At 39.1% G+C, this 26,261-nt stretch overlaps 1 protein-coding gene across 1 annotated transcript in view; it reads right to left on the reverse strand.

Annotated features, from left to right (window-relative positions):
* Window positions 1–26,261, reverse strand: part of vstm2a (V-set and transmembrane domain containing 2A) — a 118,230-nt gene that overhangs the window by 30,997 nt on the left and 60,972 nt on the right. The window contains exon 3 of the mRNA XM_088072181.1: window positions 2,558–2,608. Coding sequence (XP_087928307.1) covers window positions 2,558–2,608 — 51 coding nt within the window. The remainder of the gene's footprint in view (window positions 1–2,557; window positions 2,609–26,261) is intronic.

The raw sequence follows: 26,261 nt of genomic DNA on the forward strand, positions 1-26,261 counted from the left end.
TCAAAAGCAGACACAGAAGGATACCTAGAGTGTAATATTCCTCTGCAAAGAGGCAATATGTGATGACTTGTGATGAGTTAGAGTTAGACACTCGGCTTGGGGTGCTCGAGTGTCAAAACATACATTTGAAAAATTCAGCAGAACTGTCTCTACAGAAATTGTGACCTGGTTACCCAGTATATTCCAAAGACCCTGCTTGGAGCAGTTTCATGGTCTTCTTCCTACCAAACTACACCAGCCAACTGAATCATCCTGCATAAAAAGTGTGCATCTTCTGCTGGGTCACCAAGCACCACTGAGCTAGCTAACATTACAGCTCAGTTGAAAATATGCCATTAATGTTTACACCTCGAACAAGCACAAACCTCATGTTGACGCTAGATGCATGCTTCCTACTGTGCCATGTTACGGTTGCTTTGAGCACCACAAGAGAGTGCCATCCATCCACCCCACCCAAAACCATTATATTTGAGAGTAGAAAAATATCTCTATGGCCAATAGTCCCAAAAATCTGCAAATCAAACCAGAACACTAATGGGGTGCCATTAATTGATGAAACTTTTACTTTTTAAACTGGTTGTCATCAGCATATATAGGTTTTCCTTTCATCTTGTGGTGAACCTTGAGGGCTCTGGACCACCTTTGAACACCTGGTGGCACTGAAGCAAACTTACTGGCTTAAGCAGCAAAAAACTAGTGATGTCTTGAGATGGGCAACCTAGATAAAATTCTCTGTCACATTACCTTTTGTGTAATTGATTTTGAGTTTTCAGTTGTATTTTTATATAATATTATGGAAAGTGTGCTGAGAAACTTGTTTAGATTAAATAAATGAAACGAATCAATTGAAATACAGCAATATTGTAAACCCTGCTCATTGTTTTGCAATGTTGCTTGTGAAGACTTTTTACAACCAAAAATATTTAAAAGGATATTTCATCTTGGCCTTTTGGGGGCGTACAGTTAACTGAAGTAATTTGGCACAACCCCTGAAAAACTAGTTTCACACAAGTCAACATTAAATATTCATGACTAAACAGGTCATGATCAAAGTTCATAAAGCAACTCAGGCATCATGTATTAAATGTCAAACAGTCAAAAACTCATAACCATTTAACACCTAAACTCTGATCTGGGAGTGTGCTTGCACCCACAACTGTTCATGTGTACATTTATCACTGTAATAAGTGGAGAGGAAGTGATCTGTGTTGGCCTGTACGGCTCTGAGAGCAGCGCAGCAAACTCACTCACCAGTGCATGTTAATGAGGACAGCTGAACTGGTCAGGCTGCTGGGAACCGGTATGAATATTTAGTGGTACTTGATTTTCACTGACATATGCCAAATCCGGCTCCAAAATTCAAATTACATTTAAACACAACTGAATAAAAAATACTTTTTTGAAGGAAACATGCCAATTTATGCCTTAATAAAGTTTACTGGCATCTTTTTTTTTCAACAGTTCACATTGACCTATGCTTCTCTACTTCACAGAGGTCGTTGGAAGGTGAGTAAATAATGGGCTTACACAACACATCATTTTGATGCTGCAGACTGGAGTTTAAGCTACGAGTCTCGCATTTGGTTAGGTTTAAACACCAAATTAAAGAAAAAATAATAAATATGTAGGGTTAATAAAAGGTACTGGTTTTGGTTCAATATGCATCCAGGTGCATACGGTTACTGTTAACCTGTTCAGCTTTAACCAAATGCGGATACAGTGCAATCAGTATTTGCATCTTTGCAGTCTGATTTTCAGTTAAAAATAAAACACTGGGTCTCATGAATGAGGCCCATTTGTTTAATTTATTTTATTTTTATTTTATTTTACTCTATAATCCTAAGGTTTTTGGCACTAAGAAAAGTCTACGTCTCTTTCATGGTCTCTAATTGCAGTTTGCACCGGTGCTCTTATAATGATGAATGCCATTGTCCTTGGAATGTTAAAGCATGTGCCAGTTGATCCTAATTAGCACAGGTAAACACCCCACTGATACACATAAATTATCACAAGACTGCAGGGTCGTGCATAGACACCGAAACTGAAAAGTTGAGAGAATTACCAGCCTGTTCTCACTCCAAACTAGTCAAATGCATCCGCTCTGTTGGTGTTTTACAAGCCTGACACCCAAACCCACCTTCTGCATCCTACTGGAACGTGACTGAACAGTGTCAGATGAGAATGGAATGTATTGCTATTATATACTGGTGAACGGCTAAACATTTGCACATGACTATCTGAGGATTCTGGTGAGGTCATGTAGGGGAAGCCTTCTGTGTGCCTCGCTGGGAACAGAGTGCACATGCAGAGTGACAGGAAAAAGGGGCAGAACGGTTGGCGGGGCATGAGCACAGGAAGGGAACCACTCTGACAGTAATAATACACTGCCGCTGATTTCACTGATTAGCTCCTTTCTGCGGCTGAAGGTGTATTATTGGGGGAAATCAGCCGCTGTTGTGTTTGCTCGGAATGACACGCTGCCAACTTGCGTCACAGCGATGGCCCACGTTTTTGAGAAGCACCGAGGCTGCAATGCATGATGTGCTCTTCAACTTACACTTATTTTTGTCCCCTCATCATCAGGATCGGGCTCCGGTATCATCTCCATCTGGGGGAACACAGAGAGGAAGGGGAGGAGAAAGGGAGCATTAGTAGAGTGATAGTGGCCTCCTGCAGCTCAGGACACATTCAAATATGTATGTTTTGCAAGTCTGGTGTAAGCCTCCCTGAAACCAGCTACCAGATTACTACAACAACTTCCAAAAAAAAAAAAAAGAGGCATCATCTATCCGCTGACGCTCATAAATCTTTCATTCTGACATCAACACACAGTTTACAGACTGCACTGCTACTGTTCTGCCTTTAAAAATAAATGCAGAAAGATGTTGCCACTGTTTTTTGATTTATTTTTAGATTTCTTTGAGTGGTTCTGTGGAGGAATTAAAGACACTTCTTACATGCTGCAGTGAATCAAGAGGATGCAAACAGCTTCTGGAGACAAATTACGCCTCAAAACCTCCATCATTTGCCGCAGTAAAACTTATATTATCCATGAAAACTTATGACAAATAATAAAATGTCAGAAGGCCCTGGAAATAGCTCTCTAGTAAAAGAAATTCAAAGCGCAAAAAGGCCTGAGCAGCGGCATAGCTCTAGGGGGTTTGAGAAATGCCCGTTTGAGCCCTGGTGGCATAATTCTAGCACTGTGGCAAGCACTGAGCCCTACAGCCTACATCACGGACTGGGCATTGATTTTAGAGGCCATAATTTATTTATCTCACATCGGATGCCAAATGGATGTGTGCCCGGGACCAAAAAAAGGCTGACTACAAAGCTGAAGAGGAGCAAAAGCAATGCAGGAGGAGGTTTCTCCAGAGGACGCGGAAGCAAGGCCGAGACAAAACGAGGAAGGGTGGGAGAGGGATAAGATGGCTACTTATGAGCATTTGCAGCAGAGAGCGTTCCTTCAAGTGCTGTAATTACCTCAGAGGAACCGGGCGCTTTTCCCCCCGGAGGATGTTCGGCAGACAGGTGATTAATGAGCGGAATTAGGAGCCATAGTTTTCTCTGTCTGCATGTATGCATGACTCTTACATCTTGACTCCGCAGATGGACCTGGCATTCTCTATTGTATCAGAGAGACGTCTTTAACGGCGAGGCAGGATTAATTGTCTTCCAGTCTTGGCGTCGGACTGTTTCAAGTCATCAATTTCAGCCTCCTCTTTTACAAACTTCACAGTGGTTATATGGGCTGGCTGTGCAGTCTATATCTGTCACCTGAGGAGGATAAAGTTAGAGATCTGCTCGAGGAGACACTCGCTGAGTTCAGGAAACAAAGCAGCAAAGAAGATGGGTGGGACAATGGTATAATTGCTTCCCGAACAATTAAAATATAGCTCCTTGTGCAGCTGAACTTGTCTCTATTTTTTATTAAAATCCTTTAATTAAAGCAGCAACATGTTGTCATTGATTATTACAATCTGCAGTTTTCTGTTCTGACTGATCAAACGCCTTCTGTAGCCCATTATTTAACTAGTGATAATTAAGCACTGCCTGGAAACATCTTTCCACTCCACACTGTGTTTGTCACTTTGATTTCGTCATTCTCTTTATCGTTGCAAACTCTTTTGATGCTTACTAAGGAAGAAGCTTGAAACATAATCTAAAGTAGTCCAAGCCTTTTATGTGTTCTCCATGACATTATTTTTCTGTATTTATACACATACTGAACATATTCTCTCACTTACACCTCCTCTCATATTTTCTTTGAGCCACTGTGTACATGCAGGTCCAATGCAAAACCGAAAATGACCCACTCACTTCATATTATTGCTTAAATTGCAAGACCCATGGTCACACGCTTTTGGCTTTATTCTGTTGTCGGCACATGACCGGCCCTACTTTACATCCCAAATCGAAATTGCGAATTTAAAATACACCTAATTGAAACACAGCAATAAAAAAAAAACAGGTGCAACAAGAGATGTTATTGCATCGCATAACTCTTCAAAAACTGAACGGGTCATCCAGAAGTTTTTAATCCACGATTCCTCAGTGAAATTGTGTGCTATCACCTCCCAGAAATCCCTCAACGTGGCCGCTCCCAAGTATAAGGGGCTTGCCTTCTATTATCACCTGCATAACACACATATTGCCTTGGCAAACACCATTCACTAACAACAACCCGGTCTAAAGTCAGACAAAATATTTTCCTGAAGTTTAAATGGTTGCTTATTCAGATAGTAAGATGCACACACAGACGGGTCCACAACATGCAAACTCTGTGCTAGTTACACACACAAGAATGTGTTGCACATGGGTGAAATAATTTATTATTACTAAGAAAAATATTAATGACATTTTTTTAAATGTGAACATAGCAGAGAGCAGAGCAGAGCTGCAGCTCTGAGGTCGAGTGCATGCCCGAGATATTAGAATCTGCAGTACTCTGTCTTTTCCCCCGTGTTTCTCAGGAGGGGATTTCTTAGGCCAGGCGTGGCCGACCTACACTCTGCTCTCCAGCTGAACACATCACCTGCTGCTCCTCACAAACCTTCTCATCATTTACCCTAATTGTCAGCTATCTGATTTTCCAGTTTGTTGTGAACCCTTCAGTGGCATCATCTCAGCTTTAATCTTGATCAGTTTTTGTGAAGATTTAAAAATTCTGTCTTGTTTTTGGAAACCTGCCTGAACCTGTGTTCCTACCAAACTCACCAGCCTTGCCCTGTGATATGGAGTTGTGAATGCAGTTCAACATGTGTGTTGATGCATTTACAGTCTGAATGAAAAACTGTAGATCAATTAAAACTTGCTTTTTCCCTCAGGGCTCTCTGTTGCTGCCAGTCCTCCCTCTGTGTCTCCATCCATATGGTGCAGTGAAAAGTACAGTGTGAGAGTCTGCAGGATGCATGGCTGAATAAATATTTGCCTTTGATAGCAGCTGCTGCGGTTCTTGTCCTGTCTCTGACTAGTCAAAGCTGACCTTTTTTTATTCTTTAATAATAAAATCTTGACAAGACACTGAAGGGCTGGTCAGTAACCACAGGAGTGCAGAAGGTAAAAAAACAATGTGAATCTATAGAGAACGTCAGGTTTCATGTGTTCTCGTAGCAAAACAAGCACAATAGAAACTGTTACTGCAGCATGACATTTGCATTGAAAAGGCTAAAGAGGGGTCAATAAATGGAAAGGCTGATGGGGAGTGCAGATGTAAAGCCTTCAGGGGGAGGAGGAGGAATTGCCTTTCCTCTTTTTTCATTATTTACCAAAATGTCTCCCGCAGCAACAAACAAGTGAGGTCATCGCTTGTTAATGTCAGTCCCAGATACCAAACATGTTCAAAAGAATCTTTTTGTTCTGCCGACTGTCTGCACCAGCTGACCAAGACCTGAACAGAACCGGTCCACCTTGGTCCCATCAGTCGTCACGTCCAAATCACATTTAGACTGCTGGCATTGCTTAGGCTGCATTCACAATTAATCTGGTGTTCCAGTTAAAACGCCACCCCACCCATTGAATGTTGGAGGTGCATCTAGGTTGTAGTTATGGGACTGCAGAGGATGCCGAAAAAAAAAAAAAGAAAACTTAAAACAGAATCAACTTTTGGAGAAAAACAACCCAATGTCATGCTGTGTCGGCCGATGATGTAACCACCAATCAGACCAAAAGACGCTTGCAATACATAATATAAGCACTTTCTATTATTCAATATAACAGAGTGGGGCTGGGCAATATATCAATACATATTATCTTAACATAATTTTAAATTTTAGATAATCCTAATATAATGTTGTCTTTTCCTGGTTTTAAAGGCTGCGTCACAGTAAAGTCATGTAATGTTCTGAACTTATCAGCTCTTCTATTATTTGCCTTTACCCACTTAGGTCAAGTTTACATGAGAACGGCCATGCTTAAAAATCTTTTCACACCATAGAAGAACACCATGTACATGTGCCAAGTGCAGCTGTGACATCACCAATCTCACAGGATTTGTGCAGTGACAGAATGGATTGCATTTTAGATAACACTCTGGAATCTGGATTTTCAAAAGGTTGTGTTTTCAGGCCCCCAAAACACTGTTGTCATGTGAACAAAAGGCCATTGACACAAAAGTGATGATTCATGCAAGAATCGTGCCATGTAAACGGCAACTTAATCATAATATCCACATTAATTGGTAAAAGCACCAATAGTCAAGATAACTGCAATGTCAAAACGTAGGCATTTGGTCAAAAATATTGTGATTTTGGATTTTTTTTTCATATTGTCAAGCCCTAATTGTGAGTAAAAGAAACAAAGTATGTACTAGCAGCTTGTGAGTACTGTGCTGCAAAAGAAGAGCACTTTTTTTGTTTGAGTGTGTGCATGTGTGTGTGTTTGTGTCAGTAAAGATTCTACAGGAAAAATCATCAGCAGAAGTTCAACTGGTCTGTTCAGCCAAACTGACCAACTGACCTTTTAAATGACATGAATTTGTTTCAACCTCTGAAACCTGGAGCAACATCACTTTTCTTGTGCTGCTTCCAGATTCCTTTCACAAATACTTAAACGTTTGACCACTGAGCAAATTTGTTTGATTTCTTTCAAAAAATGAGAAAAAAAGCCAGTGAGCAACTTGGCAAGAAATGTCCCACAAATAGTAAGAAATATGTAGATTTATGAAGTTATGTGGTAAAAAGGAGAAAATTATAATCTTTAAGACTTTTTCAAGGTAATGTCCTAGATTTTTTTTTTACTTTTTTTGTTTGTTTTTTCTGTTTTTCAGGAAATTTCTTCATCATTTTGGGTCATTTCTTCTTCCATTGCTTGTTGTCTTACTGTGATAAATTTCAAGTCACTTAAACTTAGTAATGGAAGTTCACTTGTTGCCATAAAAATGTGAATACATTTCAGCAACTTGGCATGAAATGTTCTACAAGTAAGAAACGTGTAAGAAAATTATGCGCAAAAAAAAGAAAAAAAAGCTCGAGAAAATGTATGTTTTATGATTTTTGTTTAAATTTTATTTTAACCAATTTTTTTCTTTTTACACATTTCTTGCAATAAATTTCAAGTTGGTTAAACTTAGAAATGAAAATTCACCTGCTGTCATAAAAACATGAATACAATGAACTTCAAGAAAAGCTATGTTTTAACTCAAAAGTTGTTAAACTAATGACCATCTGTTGTTTTAACTTGACACCGTGAGTTGTAACTGTTTTACATTATCCATTCAGGAAACTTGCTTTACCTTGTCACATAAACATAGAATTCCACACTATTTCAACTCACCATTTCAAGTCAAGATCATTTCAGTTATACAAGTTTCTTCCCATGTTTTTGAAAGAAATCAAGTCAATGTGCTCAGAAAAAAAGCAGAGCTATCCCTCAAGGTTCATTAGGGTTACAGTGAAGCATGCACGGCTGACATCACACACACTGTGTAAGACAAGACAAGCATTAGGGCACAGATTCATTTTTTTAAAAAAAAAAACAGTATTTTAAGGAGCTAAAGCTGTGACTAGGCGTGTGTGGGAGCACAGGGGGAGGAGAAAAGGAATGACAATATGAACCACTTTTTGTTTTAGGGACTGTATCTCCAAGCTGGGTCTTTAGGTCAGCTGACTGTGCTCACCCTGTTCACATATTGAGAATAAATCCATTGCTGCTTTCACCTCTGCCTCTCAAATATGTTTAAATATTTTATCCAAATTGACTCTTTGGATTTGCAGGCACTAAAACAAAAAAAAAGGCAGTATTTTATGAGTGTGAACCCATTAGTCACCCAGCGCTGTGCAAATGCAATTAAGGTAATTGTGACATAATGAATGTCCAATATCGGTTCAGAATCCCGGCATTTATCATCGGCTGTAAAGAAAAGGCATTTATCTGCCACGGAGATGTCGCCCCTGCGTGTCATTAAAAAGAACAGACAAAGCTCTAATAGAGAACAATCAGAGACATGTTCCAATGCATCAAGAACGACTTTTTTCTTTATCTAAATGTGTACCTGACAAATCACGGCAGAAGTAAGTTTGGAGCCTGTGACAGCAGCGTAAAAGTTTTCAATGACACTGTCGGAATAAACCTCCATTATTTTCCCATTTATATTTCATTTCTATCGCATGAGTGGCTTCTGAGCCAAAGCTGCAGCCGCTCGCAAGTATCTCAATTTCAATCGCTTGTCTCTTTATTGCAAAACTCTTCCACCATGACACACTGCCATTCTTCATGCAAATCTCAAATTGACTTCTTGTAAAATGTGCTCTGCAATTAATGGGCATCAAAAAAAAAAAAAAAAGCTCCATTGAGTTGCTGCGACTAAATTAACGTCACATGAAGAAAAATTGTTATCATTTAAGATGAAATATAGCAGGGCCACCCTGCACGGTAGTGATTGTGTTACAGCTTTCACTGTGACAGGATAGGATCTCATGTGAGAGCGCTGACCTCCGAATGATAGACATGCACGACCGATGGAAACATATTAAAAAGAGGCAACATTTAAATGAGTTTATCCGGCAATCATTGGATTTACAAGCACAAACACTCAGAGGAGGTTAAACTCAGGTCGTGGACTTCAAATGACACATTAAACCCTGTAATCTTAAGCTATGGTGGGGGTGGAGATGTGTCATTATATATAGTATATTGCTGTGAAACACTTATCATCACCAGTTTCCACAATACGATGCCAGTTTTGTCCTTGGGATATGATAGGGAGCAATATATTTCACTTAAATTCCTCTTTGGTGTGATACATGTCAAAATAAGGCTCAAGATGTATAGCATGGGGATAGGAAGCACTGAAAATATTATAGGACTATAGGAGTAGGAATTATAGGAATATATATAGGACAATCTAATGGGGTTCAAGTGGGCATCGCAAGAAAATGTTTATGAGTTACTGTCATGTGTTCTGGTGCCTTTAACCCTTTGAAACCTTAGAAATAAAAAGTAGGCTTGATTTCATAAGGGAGGAAGGCATTAAGCAACTTTAAGATCCGATTAGTTGAGAATGTAAAAGAATGTCAAAAATAAGTACAAAGAATTATCTGAAAATAAGGAAGAAGGTCTCAAAATCATGAAAAAATGCACAGTGTTCTTTGATCTGAAACTCTGGGGGCGTGTCTGCTGGAGAAGCAGAGGACACGCCCCAGCTCGGGACTATGCTAATGATGCTTCTCGTTTTTGTACTGCTACATTGTCAGGGGTGAAGTTATGCTGAGTATAGGTCCATTGCATCATCAAGCTATGGTTTTAGGCCCCCCCAAAAAAATTTAAAACAGGAAAATGGTGAAAAAACAGTCAACCGTCTAACGCCACAATTCAGTACTATATAGTAAAGGGTCTTTGTAAAAAAAAAATAAATAAATAAAAAAAAAGAAAGAAAAGAAAAGAAAAAAAACCCCACAAAAATGGGCAGGAAAAAAGGGGGGGGAAGTGCTTAAAAATGATTTGTAATTTTCTAAAATAATTTCAAATATATATTTCTAGTAATTATAAATATATTTGTGTTAGAAATGTTTCCCCAGCTTTCAGATTTTCAAAAGCAGTTTCATACATTTCTTATTTCTTGCAAATTGCATTTTTCATTTCTTGCCCATTTGCTCAGGCTTCAAGGCTTTAAATACTTATTAAAGGCATCTGAACGCAGCACTAGACAAGTGATGTCAATCCAGGTTTATAAAGGTTAACAGGTGGTTTGATACTTTTATCTGGCTTTATTAGCATGAGAAAATTACAGGTGCAATTTTATAATTTCATCGAGAGGAAGTGGTTGACCCCATATCTCGTAGTTGAAGTTATTAAAAAGCTAAAAGTGCCAAAATTAGTTTGAATTTCTCTTACGTTTTCAAATTGAGTGGAGAGGTCAGCTGTAATCAAAGTGCTCTGATGTGTTTTCCAAAACATTTATCTTCCAGTCATGTCCATTACTATGAAGAATCACTGAGATCTCAGGCCTATGTCTCAAAACCAGATTATCTGTCTGGTTTCATTCTGAACTCTTAACTACGTCAGCGCTGTCAGTGCTTTCAGTGTACGAGCATTACGTCGAAAGCCACCTTCTGCGTGTACCTGTAACAGAGCTGGACGGCTTCAGCTAAGAAAGCAGCCAGACAGAGCCGATGGCGTTGTTGTTATATGCCAGCGGACAGCTGGATGGCACCAGGTGTGTCCACATGCAACACGCACGGGCAGCGTTACTTGAGAATGCAGCCAAGTGGAACCAGTGGCGTGCACATGAAACGCTAAAGGACAACATCAGCTACAAATGCTAACGTAATAGAAGGCAAGTGCACTCATAGGGTGGGCTGGATGTGAGATATATGGGTCCCATAAACAACCGACTTTCGTGTCTGGACTTTGCTTCCCATGTGGATGTGTTTGTTTTTTATTTCTACACCTGACCATGTGCCTCCTTTGCCTAAATCTAACCTTCCATGACTTTGTCTCCTAACCCTAACCATCCTGACAGTCCATGCTGTTTTGTAAACATAGGGACTATGCTGCTTTCTGCATGCTATGACATCATAGTAATGTGCTGGGTCATCCCACCATGTGCATTTGTTGACATCACGGTTAACTGTATCATGGTAACAGCATCACGGTAACAGCATCCCAGAGGGTTAACAGCTGACTCAGAAGGATACCTAAAACTCCATACGTAGACACAGAAGGTTACTGACAGAGTTGCACCATGTGGAGCATTCAGAGTGAGAACATGCCGGACTACATGAGACAGTTTATACTGGTATATTTGAAAATGTAACGATTTTTTTTTTTTCACTTTTTTATTCCACTAATGGAACAGAAAATTATAATAAAACCACAAATTATCTGTTACATTGCATACTGATCTTTAAAATTAAATTTCCTTCTATGATTCTCTTCCTCCGAACTTAAAACAAACAATTTTTTTGTGTATTTTCTGGTAAAAGTCTGCTTTTTGCCCTGAACATAACTAACAAAGTCTGTAAGTCAACTAGATCTTGAATTTTGAGTAATCCTGACTTGAACAGTCCATTGGTGTGTTCTCTTGAGTCCATTGTATGTATAATTAATCCTGCTCTTTTTGTATAAGAGCAGTACAAAGTAAAATTTGTAGCTTTTAGTGAAAATGCACATTTGGGAAATACTGAGCACACGACTGGATAAATGAGACTTGGATTATTCTACACGAGTTGTATAAGAGTTTGTAAATTGATGTTTTAATATAGTTTTGCATTGTTAAATGTGGACCGTGTTTCCTTTGATTCACGAGGAACGTTCACCTGCTTTGGATTCTTCGTTCACTGGAGAGGCATGCAAGAGATGCAAGTTTTCCTTAGAAATAAGTGGTGCCAAGTTGATATACAAATGATCATTTTGCATGTAAAATATATTAACTCAGCTACCTGGCATCCATACATCAGTTCCTAAACTTTGCGGCACACAAATGTGCAAGTGTGCTTGCTGTTTGAGTTTCTGCCTGGCTGCAAGATAGCAGTGAAAACATGAACACGTTTCATTGATTTGGGCATTCTCTCCACAAGCAAATGGAATGCATTTGATAATAAAATACTAAAAAGAGCACTGAGTGCACTGATGCACACATTTTCTACATGGTAAAAGTGCATGCAGAGTTAGAATTAATTTCAGAATCAAATTAGATCACCTTTTAAGGAACAGGACACTCAAAATTGTGAATTTGGAAATCGTTGTTAGTGTTAATTGTCTCGCCATCAGCTTGTCGAAATGCCACAAACTGAGGCACATACAGTTTTTTTAACCTACATATTTCTTATCTTTTCTTTTTGGTCTGACCATAAATTTTAAGTCTGGCAGAGTCGGCATACTGCTCTTACCTTGGTGTCGCCTTGTGTGATCGACAGTTGGCAGAAAAATGAACTATTACAGGTGAAACATCACATTTGGCAGATTTTTCACCATAAAACTCCCATGAAGCTTAATCCAAGTGACAAAGAAACAGGAGATTTGTGTGCAGCGTGACTTTCCATCAAAACTGAATACAAAACAAAGCCCCGCTGGTAAACAGGTTAGTTCAGGAGACAGCATGGCGGCTATGTTGTTCATATTTTGTAGAGCTCAGCAGCAGGTGAGTTTATCCTAATGAGTTGTGCATTGGCAGTGATACTGTATTCACCACCTACACAAATCTTACTGTAACACCTGCAGTTTTCAACTGATGTGTTATAATAAACTGCTAGCTGGCCTTATTTCATTAAAAAAATCCCTCTCTCTGTGTGTACCACAAACACAAATGCAGAGCTTGTTTTGTCATTCATGGGATTATTGAAGTTTTAGTGAACATGACATATAATGTAACCCCAGTTTCACCCCTTAGATATAGCATATTGATTATCCATAAGCCTTGAGTGAAAACAAATCGTTAGATTAATCTTGGTGATCTATAGAATTTTCATTTTAAGTGGTTTGGGGCAGACTAGTTCAAAGTTGACTGATTTTTTGTGTCCTTTGTACACTGTTTGCCATGCTGGCAGAAATGGATGGTAAATGGATCTGCTCTTGTATAGTGCTTTTTTAGTGATTTTTGACCACATAAAGCACTTTCACACTAAGAGTCACATTCACACACTCATTCACACACTGGTGGCTGAGGCTACTGTACAAGGTGCCCCCTGCTTCTCAGCATATAATCATTGCCGCCTTGGACATGGATGGAAGTCATTGTTTGTTCCTATGTTCCTATACATTCACAACCAGCACTGCTCTATATATATAATTTACTGTTGAGTTATGTGTCTTGTTCTTTTTGCTCTATGTTTCTATTTCTATGTTTTTGCTCAGTTCCTTCTTCTATTTCTAGTTTTGTTGTTGTCTGTCTTGTTTTGTTTACTCTTCATATGATTCTTTTGCTCAATTGTCTTGTACATAGTTTGCTTCGATATCCCATTGCTGCAGTACCAATGCAAAGTTCCCCTTGTGGGACAAATAAAGGATTGGATTATCTTATCTCACTGTTTAAAGCAGTTTCCCTGCACATTACCAGACATGGATGTTGGCTCAAATGAAATTGTAACACATTGAAAATATCCTAATTTCTAAATGAAATGAATAAATGTTTTTAATGTAATTCTTTTCATCATGACCCTGACTGTGACTAAGTAAAAATCTGATACTATTTAAGTGTACAGTTTTAGAGAAAATTCAAGGGAAAGTTAGCTCAATTTACATGATAACATTCATAAGTTCCTCATATTTGAATGGACCTGGTAAAAGAACCTGCTCTTGTATAGCACTTTTCTAGTGATTCATCCATTCAAAGCGCTTTTCACATCACGAGTCACATTCACCCATACTGATACACATACACATTCACACACTGGTTGCCAAGGCTACTGTACAAGGTGTCACCTGCTATTTAGTTTTCAGTCACTCCCAAGCAATCATACAGACCTGGCCTTATATACAGTGTCTATATATATATATATATATATATATATATATATATATACACTACATAGAAAATTTGGCAAAGTGGAAAAGAAAGAAAAAAAAAATACACCAAACCATTCAGTAAAATGTTTTTGGTGCACATAAAGACATTTTGGAGCATGTAGGATCATGTAGGCTAATTGTAATAGTTGCATGCATCAGTACATATACACAGAAAAAAGTAAAGCCTTGGAATCTATATTAGTTGTGTCTGCCTTTGTGATAATTTGCATTAATTGTTTTATTAGCTGATATTTGATGTTTTAATGCTCTGCACAGGACATCATGTGCATACTATATTTAGATGAAAAAAAATCCTGCACCTAAAGTACCTAACAGCACTTGGCTGTGCTCCATGCACATCTGGATCCATTTTGTTATTAGCTGGTGTCTCTCTTGTCATATAACTGGCCAAACGTACACTCTGTGGCACAATGTCAGGATATTTCCAGAGCAGCATCAACGGGGGTTTAAAAGCACAAAATGTCTCAAAGATCTGAAACACCGTGTCGTGGTGTCAGTCTCTCAGAATCAAAGAGCAAGGCTTTCTTTGTAGCGCCGCCATTTGCACTGATGCTCAATAATGATAAAAGGAGAAATCCATCATGGAAGAGGTCGAGATAACAGCGTCTCCACCCACAGCAGCAGAAAATAGACCGGCATCTGATGCAGCAATATGATGGTATGTTTTGCGTAAGACAAATGTAACTCGCGACTGAATGCTCCCACTTTTGAGCTAATTACATGCCCTTACACCCACTTTGATTGAAGGCAATGAGTTCATGGCCCGTTGATGCGGAATGTAGGACAATCACAAGCTCAAGTCGAGGTAGATGAGGCAACCTCTGACACATCGACCATCACCAATGTATGATGTTTAACAATGTAAGAGAATCTGAGGGTATTCTTTTTTATCTTATTTCAACTGGTGTTGATGCCGTGAAAGAATACATGTAAAAAATGCAGCTGGGTAGTCAGAATGAAAGAGGCGGTTTGATTTGATGTGATGAATATCAAAAATAGACAGCTGCCATGATAAAAGCAGAGGTAAATACTGAAAAAAGACAAGCAGTCTGACTTGTAAGCCAGCAAGAGACGCCAATACTGAGAAATAATAAACAGAAATGTTGACATGGGTACTTATACAATTTTCAACTTTTTATACATGTCATCATCTTAAATGAGCCAAACTGAAAGACAAACTGATCAAAAATGGAGTGAATGCATCAGATTCTTATTCCGAGTTGGTCAGTCTTAATACTATACATATAACCTACATAACCTATTGTATTTGTTGCTAAATTCAGGCCATACTTCCTATGAACACTTCCTTCTTAACTACAATGACAGAAATTAGAAACTAATATACACTGTATTATGTTAGGTAACAAATATTTTCATTCTAATGTCAATATTTTTTGAATTCTCACTTTCTGCAATAGCAAAAATATATATGGTTAATTTTAGGAAAACACTGGAGCTATGGCAAATACTTTATGATAACTGTATTTTAGATATAAGGGCCTGGATGTCACAAAATCTTTTTTACAGCTTCACCGGGACAAAGCAGAGGTACTTTTTTCAAAGGCTCATACAGAGAAAATGTTCTCTAAACTAAATGAACTTGGACTAAACCTGAGCCAAGAGGCAAGAAATCTAAGAGTCATAATTGATTTTGATTTTAATTACCACATACACGCTATATCACAAAAACAGCATTCATTATCATTTAAAAAATATTTCCAAAGTCAGGCCATTTCTCTCTCTGAGCAACATGGAAAGACTTACCCCTAAAGTGAACCAGTTACGGCCACGGCGTGGCCTCCAGAGCTGATCGTGGACCTTCTGGGCTATCCTGGTGATTCCACCAATGTTAGCGCTTCTGTTAGCAGCAAAGAGCCTATTAATATAGCAACCCCTGATGTCACTGATACTGCAGCCAGCTTCGATGTTAACGATGTGTCGGCCAGTAAATGTGAACGAGCCTTCAGAAGCATGAACAACATTCTCAGTTTAAACAGTTTATATATAGCCTGAGGGAAAACTGGACATTGAGCACATTGATGCAGGTTCTTCCTTTTTGTGACACATTAAACATATTTTGTTTAATAAATTTGTGTTGTGAAAAATGAGCATTACCTTCTAGTATCTATTATTCACTGCTGAATATCCGAATATAATACGTAATGATTTGCCAACACAGGCCACACACGCCAACAGGTGAATAAGGGGAATACCAACACTTGTTTTTTTTCCACTTCAAGCACTGGATATGACAGACTGCTTAATATTTGCCTCTACAAGAGTTCATAATACATTTTTGCACAAATTCGGGACAGTAAAGTTTCTCTTTCTCTACAGTGAAGGCCAAGAGATCACCTCACAACCAGTATAGACGAGGGGAATGATTTCAGCCTCCAGTGACTCTTGCTTAAAAAAATTCCAAACCTGTCCATGCAAGAGGCAGCTTATTCCACGTCATAGCACCAGTACACCAAAGAGAACCTTACCAGTTCTGCTGCTAAATCTGTGAAGGTTTAGCTGTGCTACACTTGTTCTGCCATTGTGATGCTGAACTTCTCTTACCGTTCCAAAAAAAAGTAGGAAATCTTCCATGTAAAATCCTGTGAACTGTATAACGTCGGATTTGATGTGCTCTTTTCTCAACTCAGAACCACAGTAGCTCTCTCATGAATCCTCTTCACGATCCAGTGCAGGCACAACACTCACTCATTTGTTTACTTATTTCAATGTGAGATCATTCATCTTATAAATACGTATCAACAAACCTCCGGGGCAATGCAATAGAAGAGTAAACGCTGCATGTGTAAGGCACCTACAAATTGACAGTGTATTGATACTCCTTGACACATCTCCAATTATGATGGATGTGTTTGGTGTTTGGTGCCATCGAGATCCATTACAGCCAGGACAACTTAATCATATCCGATAATGAGCTATGAATGTTCCATGCATTTCAAATTCACTTTATCCTCCAGCTGCGGCCCTCGGTGGCAGCGTGCCCCCCTCTTTAAGAACAAAGTGAAGCCACAGTGGGTGTAAAGTTAGAGTACATAAAGCACAGTAGTATGCCCTGTAAAGTGTTTCCTAATTACAATGCTCACTGACTCCCGCTCGAAGATGTTTTGGGTCTAAGCTTAGTTGTTAACCCTAATTACATCCCACAGCTGACAGGGGTCCCATTCACATGCAAACACTAATCCCCTTCACAGCCCATTGGTTTATGACAAGAGCTATGTTAATTACATGTAAAGCCTGCAATTGTGCGTGTAAAAAACATGAAAGTGCTTCAATTGTACACAATTACTCCATTACTTTATCCAGTGAAGGGAAAATGATCCTTTGACAAGCCAATGTTAGGAATTAAAGACCAAAGGAGCGCTCTTATTGGACTGGGAGATTTCTCAAAGCACAACTGAAAGAGGAGGTACAAGTCAGTTCTTCAGGCTGACCCTAAAAATGCCATACAGTCCTATGCACTGCATCACTATTATCATCTCAGCTCTATTCATGACGCCCATACACACTCTGGCAGCCACATTAGTGTTGGAATGAGGACGCATCAGCCCCAGTGTGCAACAGCGAGGTCAAAAATTGGTGGTTTGTCCTCTTTTCAGCTGCTGCTCTCGCAAATAGCTGTGCAGACATCCTCAGACATGCACTTGACTCTCTTTGTGTTGGCGCATCACAATCCCACAGCGTTAGCTTCCACGAATTACAATTAGTTGCCCGGGCCCAAAGGGCTGCTGGAGTGCTTTCAGCTCTTCCATCACCTTTCAAGTTCCATTGAAATTGCTGCACTTAGGCTGGAAATTCTTCTGTCTCCTACATGTAAAAGAATTCCAGTTTATAACATGCAGAAATATGAATGCTTTTCTAAAAAAATAAATAAAAATTATCTTGGTAATTTTGCTAAAATGAACTTGTGCATTAAACACATGCATCTTAAACATTTTAGGTTAAACTGTCTTTATGTGCTATAAAAATGCACAAAATGACTTTTATCAGCCTTCTTAATTTTAAACTTAAAGGGATACTATATAGGAATTATTGGTAACACTTTGTAAAGTTTGCAACCAAGTCACCAGGAAAAATAAGAATACAAAAATCTTGGTACTGGTATGTTATTTGCAAAATAAAATATAGCAGATATTTGAACTTTTAAACATGTAAACAATGTGCTTATTATGTGATAGGGTTTGGGCACATAAATCATTTGGTTATTGTTCAGAAAAAAATATGTTTAGGCTTGGCTCCTTAAAATCTGAGGAAACTGGCTACATTGCTTTCAAAAGCATGGGATGAAGACAATGAGCAAGAAGAAATGACCCAAAAAATAATTAGTAAAGAAATTAGTAAATGTTAGTACATGTCAGCTTTTAATCATAACTTTTCTGTATTTTTCCCCCAGGTTCCGTGGCTATCTAATATTCCCCCCAGATAATTTTCAGGTCATTATCTTGTCACCTTTTACATTTTTTTCTGCTTTTTGGGTTTTTTTTCTTGCCAAGCTGCTTATTGCATATTTTCCCATATTCTAAAAAAATCAAACTAATTTTCTCAGGTTTCAGAGGTTTCAATAAGGGTGAAAGGCTTCTGAATGCAGCACAAAACTGATTGCTGAACCCAGAGCAACTGAAACTGTTGCTCTGGGTTTTAAAGTGTTAAAATGTCCAGTTTTGGGTGCACAACCCCTGCTGGAAACACAGTGACTACAAAATACGCCAATGTGGTGCCTAAAAAGCTGCTGGAAACATAGCTATGATTTGCTAAATCACAGCCAGTTGTTTGATGGTCTCAAACAGTCCTCTGCAGCTCAGAAGGTTTCTCGCCAACACACTATGCAACATTTCCTCCAGTTTTGGCGTCACAAAGTCAATTCATACACTATGTCAATTTAGAAAAGGTCATGTGTCAGGTGTCCGGTGTCTCAGTGGTTAGAGCAGGCGCCCCATGTACAGAGGTTGTGTCCTCTTCGCAGCAGCAGCGGGTTCGATTCCGGCCCTGGCCCTTTGCTGACATGTTGCCCAGTCTCTCTCTCCCCCTTTCACGCTAAGTCTTTCCTATACATTATAGGCATAAAAGCCCCCCCCCCAAAAAAAACTCTTTAGAAATGGTCAATCAGAATCAGAATGAGAAATACTTTACTGATCCCTGAGGGGAAATTGCCTGTAGTTACAGATGCTCCAGAAGCTACAGATGCAAGTGGTATCTATTGAGGGTGCAAATATAGCGTATTAGTGGTTTGCAGAAAGTACAATGCCGCAACATCTATATTATTGTTGTATTTTAGGAGAATTCCTCAAATTTCACCTTCAAATATACATCTAAAAAAGATAACCTTCCATGTTAGCTTTACAAACATCAGAAAAAAGAAAAGAAAAAGAAGCTCTTTAACTCCGCACTTTTGTCTTTTTAGATAATGAGAACAAACTCCCTCTATGAGAGAATCCACTTACACCATTTTGATTTTTTCTTCATAAGTACTTAGACTGGAGCCTGGCAACTTCATTGTTGCCCACAGCTGTAATTACTCATTATTGTAATTACGCAGCATTTTTTTTGCACTTGTCTTTTGTCTTCCTTTTCATTTCATTTTCAAAATTGTAATCACTAAGTTGTGATAAGAATTGCAATTTTTCTTAGCTTAACTAGAATTCTTTCATCATTCATGAGTGACAGTTGTCAGATACTGTGGAAATATCACATGCTAAAAGAGTGATGAAATCAGCAAGTCCTCAACAACGTTCAGGCTCGGATGAAAGTGCACCTTCTGGTTCCAGATGGACACCGTAATGGGGTGTTTCCACCAACAGCTTGGTATGGTTCAGTTCATTTCGGTATGCATTATTTTGCATTCCCATTGTGAAAAGTTGTGGATGGTGCCTTCAGTAACTTTGGAATCTTTCCCATTTTAGGTCACCCCTCTGCTTTGGGTAGCTAGCACACAGATCTGGTTCTGCATCACCACACCATGTGCATTTCTTGACATCACCCTAGTGGCATTCTGCAATGTCATAGGTTGACGTGAAAGGTCACTGACCAACCATCACCGTGTGATAACTTCAGAGTGAGAACGTTTCCGAAAGGAAGTGTTTACAGCCTCTAGTAGCAACTGTAGCCTGAGAAAAAAAATCATTAAATGGGCCGACTGCCGAGAACTAATAAGGTGGAATCTAATCCTCACTTGGAGAAAAAAAGTGTCGGACTGTCGGAGCTTCATTCGGTGTGCTCGGGCAGAATAAACCCCTGTTGTTGCCTGACAAGGAGTGGGTGCACAACCCGCTATTTATAAAAATCCCAAAGAGAGACTCTCACTGCAGCACGTTCTTGTTTGTGTTGCCCTGTTCTGCAGATGATGAACGGGCTGCAGACTTCAATCTGTGTCAGCTGTGAACATGAAATACAGTGAGTGCTGCTGGACGGACACAACAACCCCACCCACATGAAAGAGTACTGTTTATGGTGGAAACTATACAGATTTAGGTTCTAGATACCTGTTCGTAGGTGATCGTTTTGGTTCCAAAGGTACGATAACGAAAGCCTTTGATGGAAACACTGATCTATGTGCCAAACAGTTCTGGTGATCCCCTGAGGGGAACTGCCCACTGGGTCCACAGTTACCTACATAATTTCAAGGGCTTTATTCTGGTTGCTTTTGCACTACCAATAGGGATGCCCAAGTGATGTGAGCCAGTCATTGCTTATTTCATTTTGATGAGTCAAAACTGTGTTGTATTGTTATAATTGCATATTTTATCAGTGAAGCCTTAACTTCACAGTCTGTCCAGTTGTCCACATGTCTTCCTTTTTTTTCTCCATTAAAAGCTGCCGTATTTGTTTTGTGTTGTCTATTTTTTTACATGGCTAACAGGTTTATTATAAATGGAGGTTGCTGGTTCAGCATTGGCTGTGTTTGACCAATCACCTTACACTCACATCAGTCATAGTTTTTCTAGTGATGGGAAAGAACCGACTAGAAAATTAGAGCTAGAAAAATCCCTCAAAAATGCATATTAAGAAAACAAAGAAGGGGGGATTGGAACTATGACAAAGGTCCTCTGGTGTAAAATGTTTTTGGTACATGTCATTCATATCTTATTCATCCCACATGCTTCCCTCCGCTATCACCTGTGAAATAAAGGCAAATATTTCCAAAATAGAAATAAAAAAAAATAAATACTACATGCAGGCAAAATCGTTTGATTTATTACTTTTCCCCTCATGACACTTTTACAATAAACCACTCACTAATATGGACTTCGAGTTGACATCTCTCTTTTTGGATTCAGAGAAAAACAGACCAATATTCCACACACACATACACGCATGATGGCAAAATAAATGACAAACTATATCACCTGCCATCACCCTCAAAACGATCCATATGAATGACAGCCTTATCGCCAGCATTACATAATTTGTTTGTGCTTTTTAACACCTGTTCAAAATGCCTGTCACAAAAATTACTTACATGATAGTTTTTGCAACACAAAAGTATGTGCACTGACCTCTTGGGGCAGCAAAGCAGACAGCTACTAATACGAAACATTTTCATGATGCAGGAATTAATTACATCTTCACTATATCATTATCATAAAGTGTGCTGGAAACCAGCATAACAATAGGTTTCTTGATTCAGAGTCAGGTTCAGATTCAGACAACTTTATTGATCCCAAACATTGCAATTAACTGAGTTAAAATAGATGATGAGATGAACTTAGTTGATTCTCTGTGATAAAGCTCCAAGAGTGCAATGTAAAATTCAGCAAACACAAAACTGTGCAAGAAAATGAAGTGCAGCCAGCATGAGAAGCCTCTCTAGAGCCCCAGTCACAGTGCACTGAGCACGACTCGTCTGCTAACACAACTCCCAGATGCCACTGCATCTGAGGCAGCAGCATTAAGTCCAGGTGATGGCCCTATAACCAAGCTCCTGCTGCTAAATGTGCAGGCCTGTGAGCCCAAATCAAGGTCACTCTGTATTACACAATCAGTGACTTCTAAGGCTATGAAAATGTTTCTGTAACTTTGCAGAAATCCTGTGCACATTATGTGGTTCCAGAGGAAGACCGTGAACTGTCTATTTTTGTGCAGCATATAAAGGGAAGAAAAAAACTGATGAGCCATCACTTATTGAAGCCGAGATTAAATGAAAGTTGCCCTTTTAACCCTTTTAGACCACACCCCCTGCTGAACTGTGCACCTAATCAATCAATCAATCAAACAATCATTTGTCATGTGGGAATTACATTTTTGGCTACTGCTTTATGGTTCTCATAATCGATGGTTTCTGGTTGTGAAATGATTTAACTGGCCACACATTCCGACCTTGATGGCTGCATAGTTGCTTCACCCAAACACAGGCAGAGACTTCACTCTGCAGCCGCCTATAAACAGCCTATGGCCATGATTAACAGCAGGAAAGGTACAGCATCTCATATTCCCATGTCACATAAAGCACACCCCTCCTCTCTTGTTCTCCCCAGTCCTCTGCTCCGTCAGATCAACCAGCTCCTTCTCATTTTGAGGTTGTCAAATTCTACCACTTTTGCAGTGATTTCAGCATAAGACGAAACCCGAAACCTAAAGCCACCTTTCATGTCTGCACAATACGCCGCTGGATGGTGTCAAGAATGTGTTGGATTGGCATATAGAAAAAGAGTCACCTCGTTGAATGGAACCCTAATAATATATTCCAAAAAAAAACAGTTCAGTTGCAGTATTGGATTAAAATTCAATCATGTTTTTCTTCTGCAAAACAACATATGATTTGTGCTTACATAAGCTAGTGCCAACCAATTTTGAACAATAATACTGTGACATCCATCCATCAGTCTGCAATTTTCCTCTCAAGGAGCTAAGAAATAACTTAGCTAGCTAGCCACAGCATGCTGTGTCAGCGTGCTTCACTTGGAGGAAGTGACAGCTCCAGATAATGTGCAAAGCATTTTACAGTGAACTGCTTCAGCAACTAACCTTAAATGGAGTATACAACGGACTTTGTCTCTCTCTCCCTGATGGATACATTTTCCCATCGGCTTAAAGTGTTTGGGCCATGCCCACTTTTCAACGATCATATCCCACCTGCTCATCCTGTTTCACTCATAAAAGAAGTCACAATATTAGAGCTAGATACTTTTTTATAATTTTTTATCTGGACTTCTGGGTTTTTGACTGTTGTCCTGAAGACATTTTCCTCCCATAACATTCAACTAATGAGAGCAGTTATGTCACTGGTCATAACGAGGTACTCGGTGAAACACCTGTTCTCCAGCATCAGTGGGATAAAAAAGACAGGACATCTGTGATGTCAAGTTGTCTCCACTGTATATCATTCTATAAAGACATCACAGAGACTAATCGCTAATGACAGCATGCTAATATGCTCACAGTAACAACGTTAACATGACACCAAGCAGGTGTTATAGGTACAATCGTAGTTTACTGTGTTAGTATGCTAACATTTTCTAATTAGCACTAAACACAAAGTGCAGCTGAGGCAGATGGATAGCCATGGATAGCTGTAGCAAATGCCAAAGTAATCCATCCTATAGTTGTCAGCTGAGGTGTAATTTCAACTGGGGAAGAGGGGAAGAGTCCCCATGGGCAGATCATGAGACAATGGGCCCCTGGGCACAGATAAGCAAAGGCCCTTCCTACACAGACAAGACAAGACATACAGACTTTGTGGTGGTTTTTCCTATATATTGTATTCTGTTTGGCTGTTTAGAGGTAATTTTATGTTTTGCATCTTTCAGTTATTTTTGCAGCTCTCAGTTATTTTGTGTCTTTGCTGTTCCTTTGCATATTTTGTGACCTTTTCATAGTCATTTTGAGTCTCTTTAAGGTCAGTCAAATTTAATTTAAGTGACATTTTGCAGATGAAGGCCCCTGGGCCCCTTCCAGGTATACCCCTTCGGTAATCCATCCATGGATTATTTTCAAAATCTTATCCCCCCATTTACTTACTCATGCTTAACCCTTTAAACATGGATTAACGTCACTTCTCTTGTGCTGCTTTCAGACACCTCTCACAATTTTTTAAACTTTTGAACCCTGAGTGCATTGGTGCAATGTCTTTCAAAAACGTAGGGGAAAAAAGCAATGAGCAAGATTTAGAAATCTATTTTTAAAAAAAAAAAAAAAAAAAGCTAGGGATTCATTTCTAGGGGAAGAGAATAAATCTATGGAAATTTATAACTATAACTACATTTATAATAACCATATTTACATATTCTAAATTATGTTATGGAGAATTATTTCAGATCTTATCCTTGTTTGTTTATTTGCTTTACTTTCTTTAGCCTTTTTTAAACTTTCAGGTAATATTCTGCATACACACACACACAGACACACACACACACACATATATATATATATATATATATATATATATATATATATATATACATATATATATATATATATATTTCATGTCAAATTTTGGGTCATTTCATTTTAAGTTGCTCTTTGCCTTCTTTTTGAAAGAAGTTAACCAATTTTTGTCTGAGAATGTGAATTAAGCTAAAAAATGTGCTCAGATATACTCCCAAAAAATGCCACAGATCATATTTAGCAGCCTCCTGTTCTGGTAGAATTTAGCCTTGTAACAAATTCTGTTTTGGTCACAGTCAGGATAGACTTCATCTTCAAGGGATTTAGTATCTGTACCATATGTCATGGCAAACCATCCTGTAGATGGTGAGATATTTTACTCTGTCTGGGTCAAAGTGGTGGATCAACCAACAGCATGCACTGCCATCCCTTGAGCTAACATTTCTAAGGTAGGTAACTTCAAGGTGGGTTAAATTTAGGCATGCAAACTTGGTCAAGGTTGGGGAAAGATTGTCGCCATGGTGAGAAAAAACAGACGTTGACATTGAAATGAGGACACAGTAAATGAACTGTCTCCCATTTCCAAGGAATATGCTTTGTCGACCTATTCATCCTCTCTGATGTCCAGACATCTTTGTTTTATGAGAAAAGAGGCATCCCCTCTAATAATCACACGCTGAAGTCGGTCTTTTTATACTGCAAAAAAATGTTTTACTGTGAGCGGATTGTAAAGGAGCTACTTATCTTGTCCTAAAACAAACTCTACAGTGCCGAACTTGAATAGGGTACTTTGGTGCTCTTTACAAGCCCTTCATGCAAATGGCCTCTTCATATTCAGCATCTCTCCTTTTTAAACGTCTACCTTTGTAGGTTGGCGCGTGGCAAAAGTGCCACCAATAATCCGAGGATGGAAACAGACAGGCGTAGAAAAGGGCGTGATGAACAAGCGTGAAAATGAATCTGCACCTTTGAAGAAGCTTTAATTGATTTGGCAGTTTAATTTTTGTCCTGGCTGGCTAATCCATTTCCAGGGAGACAAAAAGGTGAAATGGCATGGCTGGAAATGAGGGGACAGAGGCAAAGGCAGTCTCAGAAGAATACCGAATGAAATGAGAGACACTGAGTGAAATGTCAATTCAAGTCGACGGCTAGCGGAATGACAAAGTACTTACTCGCAACGGGAATGCCTAATGAGAGTCGAGAGGTGACATTTGAGGAGAATGCTGAATTGTGACAGCTTTAGTCCAGTTTTTAAAGCTCAACTAGGCCATTTTGTACATCAGCAGCTCCAGCTGACAACAGCTTGGGAAAAAAAAAAAAGTGAACTGAAATGCCCAAAAATCCTCAAAGGTGACATGAGCCAGTGGTCTGTCCCATTTTATCTGGACCGGGCATTGCTCACTGCTGTGCGGGTGACACCTTTAGACAAGCTTGTATTTCTCTCCTCCCGTGGGGAGACTTTTCCATCAGTGACAGCATGGTGAATAGCATTTAATTTAGACTAAAGGGGTGAAACAGCATTTCAATTAAAAGGAAGCCCCTTTTCTCTTGCAGTCTCACTTTTTGGTTAAGTCACTTTTACGTCAGTGTTTTGCCTATTACAGCTCCACATCGAGCCTTCCAACTTCTGAAAAAACTCAGTCTGTGAGGAATCCAATCAATTTTTATTTTCACTGGAATATGTCAGCAATCTGCATCGAACAAAAAAAACTAATGAGATCACTTATACATCAGACCCACTTACAGATGATCTTAGCACAATATATTCTAAACACATTGAGGTGCACAGGATAGATTCCTAATGAGTTCACAAAAACTTAAAAAGATTTGACGCGTACCCCACAAGACTGGCGGAGAAGGAGAGTCTGTGTTCAAAGCACTACAGATGGCTGTAGTCTGCTTACAGTAATGGTGTGAGACTGCTAAAAAAGAGCCACAGGGGTGGTACAATAATAGGAGCA

This window comes from Plectropomus leopardus, chromosome 21 (genome assembly GCF_026936395.1).
Source record: "Plectropomus leopardus strain MGB_pleo_1.0 chromosome 21, ASM2693639v1, whole genome shotgun sequence".
Classification (NCBI taxonomy): domain Eukaryota; kingdom Metazoa; phylum Chordata; class Actinopteri; order Perciformes; family Serranidae; genus Plectropomus; species Plectropomus leopardus.